The sequence below is a fragment of the Anolis carolinensis genome, chromosome 3 (genome assembly GCF_035594765.1).
Source record: "Anolis carolinensis isolate JA03-04 chromosome 3, rAnoCar3.1.pri, whole genome shotgun sequence".
NCBI classification, from domain to species: domain Eukaryota; kingdom Metazoa; phylum Chordata; class Lepidosauria; order Squamata; family Dactyloidae; genus Anolis; species Anolis carolinensis.
The window spans coordinates 215,120,625-215,134,056 of NC_085843.1; the positions used below are offsets into that span (position 1 = coordinate 215,120,625).

Below are 13,432 nucleotides of genomic sequence, written 5' to 3' on the forward strand. Positions count from 1 at the left end.
ACTGTATGCCAAGTTTGGTCCCAGTCTGTCATTCGTGGGGGTTGCAGTGGTCTTTGGAAGTGAGTGAAGGTACTGCAAGTCTCATCATCGATGGTCCATTCCCCCCAAACCACACCAGGATGAGAGGGGGGTCATGAGGGCTCTGTGTGCCAAATGTGGTCCTGACCCATAATTCGTGGGGGTCACAGTGGCCTGTGGGAGCTGAAGCAATGCAGGGCTTGTCCGTGTAAGTGGACACCTCAGCCACTTTTATTATGTGTATAATAATGCATGCACGTTTTCACTTTTATTATGTGTATAGATAGATAGATAAATAAATATTAAATGTGTAAGCCTATAGATGTAGACTTTTCCCTGCAGTAATCTCTTCATCAATGGGCTTTGGAATGATGTCTGACATCCTAGCTGCACCCAAGGAAACAATAATTTAAATCTCCATAATCTTTTCACTGTAAAGATGTGATGGGAACTTGTGTCAGGACACGCAATACCCTTTTCCTGATTGTCTTGATATGATTGGGGCTATCGGTGGGAAAGATCTGTCTCCCATGTCTCAAGCCAGCCTCGCCCTCACATCACCTAGTGATCGCCTTCAAACACCCATTGTGTACTCTGGGCTAACTCCATTGTGCCCACCAGTCCTCTAAGCCCACCACAGACTTATTAGTGTTTGCCATATCACACTCCTTCCTGATTATACCCCTCTCAGAGGCAGATCAATAAACAGATGGAGACTTCAAATGCTCCAATGACAGTTTATCAAATTTCCCACTACCACAAAGGGCCAACCAGTGATTATGTCTGATGGAGTCCTGAGCCACTCAGAGCACGGACCCTAACCCAGACAGTTTTCCAGCCAGTCGGGCAGGCACAGGTTTCTTGAATTGCTGTAACAATGAAAAAAAAATGCTCTGAATTCTCCATGTTGGTTCTTTGGAATGCTTTCTCCACTGACATTCTCTCTGGCCATTGAGAACAAACCTGTTTTTGACGCAATTTACAGTACTTTCATCCACATCCAGGGACTACTGCTAACCCCATCAGCCATAGATCTGGACCTGATTTGACACATCAATCTCCCACAACTATTTTAAATTTTGTTCATTTCCAATGTTTCCTCCTTTCTGTTAAAATTGTCCACATGCTTGTGGATTTCAATGACTTCTCTGTGTAGTCTGACATGGTAGTTGTCAGAGTGGTCCAGCAATTCTGTGTTCTCAAATAATATGCTGTGTCTAGGTTGGTTCATCAAGTGCTCTGCTATGGCTGACTTCTCTGGTTGAATTAATCTGCAGTGCCTTTCATGTTCCTTGGTTCATGTTTGGGCACTGCATTTGGTGGTCCCTATGTAGACTTGTCCACAGCTGCATGGTAATACGGTATACACTGCAGAGGTGAGAGGTGAGCCACGAGAGTAAAGACAAAGATCCACCCAGAGGAAAAGTGTTCTTACCATACATCAAGGGAACCACTGACCGCATAGGGAAGCTGATGAAGAAACACAACCTACCAACTATCTACAGACCAACTAAGAAAATCCAACAAATGCTACATTCAGCAAAGGACAATAGAGATCCTCTCACCTCTGCAACGGTTCAGGCCCAGACTATTTTAAAAACCGCATCACCGCATACAAACCAGCACGAGCACTCTCGCCTGGACATAGGACACCTATCTCAGCCTGATAATGTAACACATGATACTCTGCTTTTAACGTATAGTATTCAATTGTCTGACTTCTTGTGTCTATGACATTTATTTCGTTAAACACTTGGTTCTGGGTATTTTATAAGTTTATTGAGTCTATTCATTATATGTTTCGCCTTTAGTGCTGTCTGTTTTTGGCACTGAATGTTTGCCATTTTTGTTTTTCTTGTGAACCGCCCTGAGTCCCTTCGGGGAGAGAGGGCGATCTATAAATAAAGTTTTATTATTATTATCTTCAGGAGTCTACCGTATACCATGCAGCTGTGGACAAGTCTTCATAGGGACCACCAAACGTAGCGCCCAAACACAAACCAAGGAACATGAAAGGCACTGCAGACTAACTCAACCAGAGAAGTCAGCCATAGCAGAACACTTGATGAACCAACCTGGACACAACATATTATTAGAGAACACAGAAATGCTGGACTACTCTAACAACTACAACGCCAAGTCTGCGAGACAGAGAAGCCATTGAAATCCACAAGCATGTGGACAATTTCAACAGAAAGGAGAAAACCATGAAAATGAACAAAATCTGGCTATCAGTATTTTAAAAACTCTAAAATCAGGACAGTAAATAAAGAACACCACTCAGAAAACAGAGGAATTCGAGACATTAATCAATCAGGACCAGGTAACACCTCCCAACAAAGGAATCCCCCAGGCAGTAAGCAGGCAGACCTTGAAGCTGCAAGGCCATTCAATGCTAATCAAGGAAGCCAATTGAAACATTCAGACTTGCCTCAAGCAGACAAGAGTTCTTTCTCCCACCCTGGACTTTCCACAGATATATCAATCTCACTTGCCCACCTGAGGATGCCCATCATACATGTGGGCGAAACGTCAGGAGAGAATGCTTCTGGAACATGGCCATACAGTCTGGAAAACTCACAGCAACCCTACTTCCTGACAGTCAGAGCTGTCTTCTCTGCAGGATTTTAAGCAGAGGCTGGACGGCCATTTGTCAGGAGTGCTTTGATTGTGTTTCCCTACATGGCAGAAATATGATGCGTGTGGTTTTTAAAAAAAGCAAGAATGAATATTCTCCCATTTCCAAGATCCTGCACTGTGCGGAGTCATGACTTCAGCCGGGCCGCAGGGGGCGCTGTGCGGGCGAGGCTGTGGTTCTGGAACTACGCTTCCCGGCATGCCTCTGGCGGGCAGGCGCCGGTGTGGGCGGGGCCGCGGGGGGTCTTATTAGTACAAGCGGAAACAAAAGACCCTTCGACTGGGAGCGGAGAGGCGCCTCGGCCCCGGCCTCCGCAGCACGGCCCCCGACGCCGCCGCCTCAACCTCCTGGGCTCCCCCTTCACGGCTTCCCCTCAGCGGGCCGCATCCCCGGGCTCCCCCATGGCGCTCAAGCGGATACAGAAGGTGAGCAAGGCCGCCCGCCTGCCCGCCCGCCCGTTGGGAGCGGAGAGCGCGTCGCGCTGTGAGGGCCTCTATGAGGGAGACTGGCGAGGGGGGTCTTGGGGGGGGGGGCAGGCCCAAGATCTCGCGAGAGCCTGTGCCAAGGCCTCCAAGGGAAGGGCGCCCCTCTTGTGTCGCCTTCGCTTTGTCTGCTCAGGTTGGAGCAGCCCTTCTCAGCCCTATTTGGGGGATCTTGGCGTGAGGTGTCGTTTGGAGATCAGACCCATGTCTAAGTAAGCGCATTGCTCATTTGTACCCCTTCTATCCATTCCCTGAGGGGTCACCTTATACACCAGGTTTCAAATCCTTTTGTGGATGAAGTTTGTGAGCATTGTATGCTCCAAACCAAAAAAACCCAAAGTATTACTCTCTCAGCTACTCCTGGGGAGCATTCTGGAGTATTTGCAAATGCATAGACATCATGAGATACCTCTTGGAAATGGGACCCATGTCTGTTCAGGAAATTCAATTTCATACAACAACAATAATAATATCTTTTAATTGTGTCAGAAGCGACTTGAGAACAAATTGCAAGCCTCTTCTTGTGTGAGAGAATTGGCTGTCTACAGAGACGTTGCTCAGGGGACGCCCAGATGTGTTACCATTCTGCTTGGGAGGCCTCTCTCATGTCCTCACAAGCTAGAGCTGACAGGTGGGAGCTCACCCAGTCTCGCGAATGCAAACTGGCCACTTTCAGATCAGCAATGCAACCTTCAGGTCAGCAGTCCAACCGGCACAAGGATTTAACCCATTGCGCCACCAAGGCTTTAATAATAATAATACTTTTATTTCTTATCCGCCTCTACTCGTGGCACGAGACAGGTTGCAGCATAATTAAAACACATACACATTGTAAAAGTACTACAAATCCACATATTAAAATGTATTCCTTTAAAAGCTATATATTATTATTATATTTATACCACGTTTTATCTCCCCCGCAGGGGACTCAAAGCGGCTTAACATAAAAGCATCAGCATAGCCATTTAACATACAAATATACAGACATTACATCAGGATTAAATATAATAGTATTAAACATTGCATTGAAGGGTCATCATATACACCAGGTTTCAAATCATTTTGTGGATGAAGTTTGTGAGCATTGAATGATTAAAAAAAAAACCAAAGTGTTACTCTCAGCTACTTGTGGGGACCATTCTGGAGTATTTGCAAATGTATATTCATCATGAGAAAGCTCTTGGAGATTGGAACCCTTGTCTGTACAGGACATTCAATTTCTAATAATAATAATTTACTTATTGACTGCATTTTCACCACGCTATCTCAACCCCAGAGGGGACTCAAAGCAGCTTCCAATTTGGCAATATTCAATGCTGCATTAAACATAAAACATGCATTAAAAGCAAAAAACAAAAAAGCATAGAAATAAATTAAATGAGCTGTTAAACACTGCATGTAGACCCAAAATCATAGTCCAGAAGCTGTTCCAATTACATTACATTCCATTTGCTTCATAGCTGCAGGTTGCCCTGTACTACTCTCCAAAAGTTTGGTTCCATAGCCAGGTTTTAACTTTTTAAAGGACAGGGGGTAGGGAACCAATCTGATTTCACTAGGAAGGGAGTTCCACAGCCAAGAGGCACCACTTAGAATGCCCTGTCCCTCATCCCCACCAGCTGCACCTGCGAAGGAGGTGGGACCAAGTGCACAGTCTCACCAGAAGATCTTAGCATTTGGACTGGTTCATAGAGGGAGATATGTTCAGACAGGTAAGCTGGGCCGGAAGTATTTAGGGCTTTATAGGCTAAAGCCAACACTTTGAATTGTGCTTGGTAGCAAACTGGCAGCCAGTGGAGCTAACACAGCAGGGGAGTTGTATGCTCCTTGTACACCGCTCTGGTAAGCAACCTGGCTGCTTCCCGTTGGACTACTTGAGGCTTCCAAACAGTCTTTGATGGCAACCCCACGTAGAGCATGTTGCAGTAATCTATTTGTGATGTGACAAGAGAGTGGACAGCTGTGGTCAAGTCTGGCTTCTCAAGGTACGGGCACAGCTGGCATACAGTTTTTCACTGTGCAAAAGCTCCCCTGGCTACCACCGAAACTTGGTGCTTTAGGCTCAGTGATGAATCCAGGAGGACTTCCAAGCTGTGAACCTGTGTCTTCAGGGGAAGTGTAACCCTGTCCAGCACAGGCTATAACCCTATACCCTGTTCGGCCTTTGAACTAACCAGGAGTACCTCTGTCTTGTTTGAATTCAATTCCAATTTGTTTGCCCTCATCCAGATCCGGAAATAATTTTATTTCTTACCCGCCTCTCCTCGTGGCTCGAGGCGGGTTGTGGCATAATTAAAACACATACACATTGTAAAAATACTACAAATCCACATATTAACATATAATTATTATAATACTTATTTATATTAGTATTAAAATACACAAAGAAAAAAGACATAAATTTGAAGTTTACAGTTTATCATTAAAACTTGATCCGTTTCAGTGTCCTGGATTTTGGTGGGGCTCCCGATCCATTTTTTGGAAGCTTAGAATTTGGGAAGACAGAAATCCGTTTTCAATCTGGGAAGCTGAAAAATTTGTTTTCAATGTGGACCATTGGTGGCAATTGGGAGGCGGGGGGGGGGGGGGGCTTCCCAGGTTTATGGCAAGGGCTTAAGAAACTTTGTTTCCTGTGATCCATTCTCTTCTGTATTTAGAGGACATCCAGGTTTAAGGTAAGGGCTTAAAAAACACTCCTTATTGTGATCCTTTCTCTTCTCTCTTTAAAGGAGACCCAGGTTTAACACAAGGGCTTAAGAAACATTGCTTCTTCCAGGACCGCAAGGACAGCAAGGAGGGGGTCATTTTGGCTTCCCTAGGCAGGGAGTTCCAGAGTTGAGGGGCAGCCACCAGAAAGCAAAGAAGTCCCTCACTCAATCTCCCATGTGAATAATTTTGGAGTGTTTGCATATACCCGTATTTACTTGAAACTAATGCTCACCTTTTGGGGGCTAAATTACCTTCCCAAAATTAGGGTGCACATTAGATTCACATAATATGGTAATCTTAGTTCTGAGCCAAAGCAAAAGGGAAGCGTCTTCAGGAGCACATGGAGCTTCTATATGAGGTGTCATCTCTAATTTAATAGCCATGGTTCAATGCTATGCAATACTGGGATTTGTAGTTTGGTGAGACACTAACCTTATTTGGCAGCCCTCATTATCCCAAACTACAGATCCTCCATGATCCTCATGAATATATAGACTATAGAATAGCTTTATTGTCATTTTACTATTGCCCAATGAAATTAAATGTCTTCCCCAGCACACACCATAAAACAACACACCCATCCCTCCACACCCCAATGACCCCATAGCATTGAACCAGAGCTGTTAAAGTTGATTCATTCTACAGCATAGATGCATCCCAGGGTTTTCTTTTCCATTGCTGAAAGTTTTGTGGTTCTAACACTTTTGTTTTTAAAGAAGGAATTATAAACAGGCAGCAGGCATAATGTGCACCTTTTGTGACCAAGTTACAAAGAGTGCACTTTCTGCATTACATTTGCCAGCAAATATTTTTGGTTTCAGTTTTTTTAAAAAATGAGGTGCGCATTAGATTCAGTGGCACACTAGACTCGGGTAAGTACGGGTACGTCATGAGATGTCCCTTGGAGTGGGACCCAGGTCTAAACAGAACAGTTACGATTCATATACTCCTTATATACATAGCCTGAAAGGTATTTGTGTATGTGATGTTTTAAAAAATGTTGTGGAGGAAGCAAAGATTGTGGACACTGAACCACCCTCTTAGCCACCTGTGCAGACAATTTTGGAGTATTTGCGTACATATCAGGGGTACCTAACTGGGGATCTACAGACCCTTTGGAGGGGGGTCATGGAAAGCTTGCAGGGGGTTTATGACAAGTGAAACCTTTGCGAACATGACCTTATCCTTGTTTGTACTGTGTGCAATATACTACAACTAAAACTATTTCTGGACTTTGCTTTTCTGTCCAGAAGAAGTATGCTTCAAATGTGTAGTCATCATATATGATCAGAAGGCAAGATTAGAGTTAAATTTATACTAATTACTGTGTTGCAGAAGCTCCTCCATGGGGATTGGCTTGAGGCTTTGTGAAGCTTCCATGACAGTTGAGCATTGGTGTCTGATACAGCACTTACTGTAAATGCTAAATCTATACTTTTTAAAAAATGATTTTTATTTCACAAAATTAAAATTAGCATGTTAATATTTACGTAAAATAAAATGCAAAAAAAAAAAAAAAAAAAAAAACAAGGAAGGGAAATGCTAAACCTATACTTGACCAGTCACTATCTGATAAAGTTATTATTTAGACAGCTTTTAAAGGCAGCTGAACGAACTGATGAAGGGTACGTCTACCTAGTCATAATGGCAGTATGTTTCTTCCAAGTTGAAAGGAAGTATATCTCTGTATACCAGTAGCTGGGGAACACAAGAGAATATGTGATGTTGTACTTGGGTCATGCTAGTAAGCTTCTCTTAAACATGCACTACTCAAAGTAGTTGCTTGTGGAAACATTCCAGAAAAGAAAAGGTTGTATTCAGTCACAAATACGTTGCTGTTCCTGGTACATTATGAAAATAACTTGCAGTTCCCTACATTGGGAGCACAACCTTGAACAACAAGTGTGCACATAGGCCTTTGGTCTGGTCTAGCAAGGCTCTTCTTATATGTTGAGGTTTAGCCTGAGATCTCTACTCTAAGCTAAAGAAACTTGTTAATTTAATTTAATTTAAACTGCAATGTAGACCTGAATTTGCCTATATTGTCTGTAAGCACCTCTTTCTGCCCTTGTCTTCTCTCTTGTTTTTCCAGTGTTCTGAACTTAATCTCCTTTTGAAGAAGCACCAATCACTTTTGCCTACATTATTCTGTAAAGCATAATGTATTTTGATGATGTTATAAAATAATTATGACTAAAGTTTAAACTTAAAATCAGCTGCTTCTTTAGCACTGCAAGCACTTGTTAGATAAGAGTCAAAGAAACCTCTGTTACTCTAGGAAAGGTTTGCCTCTAAAGGCTACCCAGAGCCTTGCCGATTGTGTGACTACAAATGCAGTACTTACATTTCAGTTTGGAAAACTTTCAGCTATCCTTCCCTGACATTGTCAAAGGTGATGCAATATAGTTGCCAGAAAAGAAACTGACTGATTTATTAAAGGACATAAAAGAATGAAAACAATCCTATGGAATCTGTAACGTAAAAGAGCAGTGGAGGGGCAAATCCTTGTTATCATTCACTTGCCTGTTCTTAAGACTGTTGCCCCTTCCACGCAGCTGAATAAAATTACATTATGTGCTTTGAACTGGAATATATGGCAGTGTGGACTCAGATAACGCAGTTCAAAGCAGATATTGTGGGATTTTCTGCCTTGATATTCTGGGTTATATGGCTCTGTGGAAGGGCCCTGTGACAACAGCTGCTTGTGTCCACAGTGCTAAAAGAAATTGGTACCTATCAAACCAAAGTGGGAGGGGAAGGGAAGAATAAATACTGGAATTGATATTTGTTGGCATCATCAAGTCCAAAACTGGAGTCTGCCTATCTTTATTTAGCCAACATATTATTTAGAGGCTACTCCAGAGCTACAAGTGCTATTCCAACATTTCTTGTTTGATGACATTTATGTGGTGGATCCGCCCTATTCTAGCATTTCCCTACTTTCTAAAGGTCTGATCATTGAATAGGAATGAGTTATTGGATGGCCCAGAACTGTTCACATTTATATTCCAGCAGTACCGGAAGGATTGGCAATACATTTGGCTCAAGACAACCCCCTCCAAAACCAAGGTGCTAAGTTTCTTTTTCACCTTTTCTTATCTGCAGAGCCCCTTTAGACATACAGCAAGTTGTGACTACAAGCCAGAAAAACTAATAAAGAATGGAGTAGTATTAAGTGGTAAAGATTCAAAGGAAAGCTATTAATCTAAACAAAATACATTTGGGGAGATTAGCTGAATAACTCTTCTTCATGGTAGAATATTGCAGTACTATGCCAATCTCTTCTAATTATAGATGATGTCATGCTTTTAACCTTTATGGCAAAGCTGATATGGCAAAGCTCGCACAAATGACAAATGGCCCTTCCATTCAGCCTCTGATGCTTTGCCATGATTATGTTCTGAAACTGGAAGTAATATAATAATTACTGCACACTGTCCTCTTTCCAGCTGTCAGCTGGTATTTGAGGCTTTACAACACAATATCTTCAGTGGCTCTGTCAACTAATAAACATACATCCGAAAGGGGGGGGGGGTATTAAAGAAAGAGGAAAGAGTAGTTTAATAGTGGTCTCTAAAATGCAACTGGAGAATGAGAAATGTATTGGGAAGACACATTCCACATGACAACAGCTCTGGGTGCAAGAGTGGGGTTTCTAAAAGTGGATAGCATTTCAGCACATCAGTTCCAAGAGCAGGTGTACAATGGCTAGGGCCCCTTAAACCTTATAAAACACGTGGACCCGAAATGCAGTCCTCAGAAAGAAAATGGTGCATTTCATCATTGTTTTTCTGCATTCCAAACTGTCTTTTTCATGATTACTGATGAATGCCAGCATGTGAACATTGTGCCTTTGAGATTATTCTGGAGCATGATCTGGGGTGCATTGTCCACGAGCCTCTTGTTTCAGCTGTTACCTTGCATAGTCTTTTAAGAGAAGCTGATCAACTATATTCAGTGGGGTACTGGCTATGTTCATAAGAATAGTATAGAATAAACAAGCATAACTCCAGAAATTAAGAAGACAAAATACCACCGGTTCAACATCCCTTACCCAGAATTTCAAAATACTTCGTAATCTGAAATTGTCCACATTGGTGGCTGAGAGAATGATTCCTTTGCTTTCTGATGGTTCAGTGGACACAAACCTTTATGCACTTAAAAAAAATATTGTGTGTAAGATTACCCTTCAGGCTATGTGTATATGAAACCTACAGACATTTTATGTTTAGATTTGGGTTCCATCTCCAAGATATCTCATGTATGTATATGAAAAAGCAGATATTCCAAAACCAGAAATTCTAACCACTTCTGATCCCAAACATTTTGGATATGGTGGATATTCAACCTGTATTCAATGAATGAATATAGTGAGGCCCTCAAAGTTCAAAACTTCCATTAGGGGGAATAAATAAACACACAGAGTATGGTGCTGTCAAAGCAATGTGAATATTCATGTACGTCTGGATTGCTGTCAGCAACATATGGTGTGAGGGTTTCGTTATTCTGATGTATGCTGTCACATATAACACAAAATTGGCTAGTCTCCAATTTCATTTTTATAGTTTTTTTCAGATCCACATCCCATTTTACATGACTATTGGCTTAATGCCAAGAGCAAATTGCAATAAGAATTGTGAATTAGGTGTTGGATACAGCAGGGTGTTCTGGCTATGCAAGCATGGTGCAGTGGGCAATATAGGATTTGGGAGATCCAGGAACAATCTTTGTTCAACAGTGTTGTTCACTGAGGAAATAATTGTTTCTAAGGATTGTCATGGCAAGTTATGTTAACTCTACTGTTCAGAACCCCTTAGAAGAGTGACATATAACCTTGATTTGTAATTATGTCTTGCACTGTGTCTTATTTCTGCCTCACAATCCTTGTGGTCTGTGGGGATGTCTGAAAAGAATACTGTTTTATCATGGAGATGTCAAATAAGTGTGAGGCAGCAGTTCATTCAATTTAAAACACAGTATTACCCCCCCCCCCACGCAATATTTGCAGAGAATACATTCTAAGACATACTACCATCGATTCTTGAAACTGTGGATAATAGGTAACCCTACATTTTAATTTTACTTGAGCCAGATGCATACCACAGAATCACACTGGAGGACCAAGAGAGACCCATAAACACTTATTGTGTGAAGAACACAACATTTGTTTTTGTTGTATGGGTGCATTTAACCCTGATACTGAATCTGTGGATAAGGAGGTTGTGCTATACTAGGCTAAAGATTTTAATGCTTAAAATTGTAGAGTGTCTGTGTTATACCTGGAAAGTAAGAAGATAACACCCAACAGTTAAAGTATAAACATTTCTCAAACCACAGTTAAGAGGAACTTGCTGCAGGCCAACAATTTAGCATGTGTATGTAAAGGAACCAAATATGACTAACAATGTAGTCATGCAAATTAAGTCAGGAATTCTGCATTATAAAAATAGCTCAGGGACATTGTATAGAGTACACTGAGCTGAGATGGTTGCTGAGATTAATATTTTCTACTAATATGCATGTCGGACTTGAACTTCTTATTGATGAGGAAGGCAACAAAGTTAGACTGACTGCTGAACTTTGATACTGTGTTTTTTGTAGAATTACTGTATTAAAGTAACCGGCTTCCTATGACTTGAATGAGTATTTTCAAAACACTATAAAGACTGTGTTACTAGTTATCTCTTAAATTGCCCTACATGAGGTAGATTTCCAGAAATTAGATCTTGAATCTTAAAAGGATAGTCTGCAATAGTAATTTTGATTTACTTAATAATAACAATGTATTCAGGAGAGCTGTAATTTTGTTCTGTTTTCCATTGATAAAGAATCTGGTATGGTTTATGCAACATTTAAATGGTTCTAAATTTGCACCTGGGTATACATTTTCAAAAATAGATAATTAAAACTTTTGGAGGGACTATTTCACTCACAGCTTTCATGGCATTGCCCCAGTAAAACGTTATTCTAGAGCAGGCATTGGCAAACTCGGGCCCTCCAGGTGTTTTGGACTTTAACTCCCACAATTTTCACACAATATAAGCATGGATTTTGGAATTATTTAGAAGAACAGGTTAATACAAGATAATGTGCACAGGTTCTTTGGAACAAACAATGATTTGATGGAATACAAAACAAAAACTTATTAAGAAAAGAAAGTACAGAGCAATAGTTCCAATCTGGGTATCTGGAAACCATTGGCTTTCAGTTTCCAGGATTGCTGACCAATGATCAGGTCTTTCGTAGTGTAAGAAAAACTGCACCAGTGCTGGGAATCGCTGCAATAAAATGATGATTCATACATTGGATGCTTAATACTAGGTCTAACTATGCTAATACTTGTCAACTCTGCAGTAAATCCAGCTGGACCCTTCTAAGGATCACTGTGTTGGCATTCAGCATTATTGGGATCTCTGTGATAGTTACAGTTGTATCCTTGACTGCTTTAAACTTTTTTTGAAACACAGGTAAAGAGTATCTGAAATTGGGGGGGAGGGGGGGAGAGAGAGAGCTTAGATTTAGATTGGTTAGTCAAAAACAGGAACTCTGTATTTATGGAAGTCTCATGCCTTCCAGTTTCAGTGGCTTAGGCGGAAATATCTTTGTTACAGAATCTGACAACCAAAACAGATATGCCTATATAACAGGCAGTAGATCCAGGGGTAGGTTTTTGTTAATGTAACCCTCTAGGATAGACTGTCAGTAATGTTGATCTCCAGCAAACCAACAAACAAGCAAAAACTCCAAAACAACAGCCAAACACTAAAGGCATTTAAAGCTAACCTCTGATTTGAAAAGTTAGTATTCTAAACATTTTCAATTTGAGCAGTCCCAGTTTATCTAAGCAGGATTGAAACTACAAGGAGTGTAAATTTAATGTCCCCTTCTGTACAAGTTGATTTTCTATATCTACAGGTTCTGCATCCACAGATTCAACCATCCACGTCTTGAGAATATTAAGAAAAATCTTGATTTTTCATTTTATATAAGGGATATTATTTTATTACACACATATATAATGGGACTTGAGCATTCACAGATTTTGGCATCCATAGGGGGTCCCAGAACCAAACCTCAGTAGTTACCAAAGGCCCATTGTACCACTGTCTAATTAAAAATTTCCTTGCTACTGAAAATCTCTTTCCTACTGCTTTCCAAATACTGAGGACAACTTGACCTTCCTTCTGGGGACTAATAGCAGTTTGTATGTTAAAAAGGGGGTGTCTGTGAAGATTGAGGCTCAGAGGAAGGCTTAAAACATTCTTCCTTGCATCGCACTAGTTTTTCCCATCCCCCCAATGACTTGTGAAAAAATACATATTAAATATTTTCATACACTGAGCACTATATTTGGCTAGTCCTTCATAAATTGTACTTAAAAAGTTCCCATGTCAACATTGATTCTGTGCATATATTCTCCACTTGGATGAATCACTCATGCTGATTGATAATAATACTTAGCCTTTAAATAGTTTCATATGTTTGCAGCTCTTTGTATAAGCATCTCCTTAGTGCTTCTCTCATTCTGTGGTTTAGCTAACGGGGAAATGTGTGGGTTGTGCATGGATGTCCTGTGGCTGGTAAT

General features: G+C 41.2%; 1 protein-coding gene across 1 annotated transcript in view; it reads left to right on the forward strand.

Moving 5' to 3' along the window:
* Positions 1-2,832: 2,832 nt before the first annotated feature.
* ube2d1 (ubiquitin conjugating enzyme E2 D1) overlaps positions 2,833-13,432 on the forward strand; it is a 49,358-nt gene continuing 38,758 nt past the window's right edge. Inside the window, exon 1 of the mRNA XM_003226438.4 lies at positions 2,833-3,081. Within this exon, the coding sequence (XP_003226486.2) occupies positions 3,058-3,081 (24 nt within the window). The 5' untranslated portion in view covers positions 2,833-3,057. The remainder of the gene's footprint in view (positions 3,082-13,432) is intronic.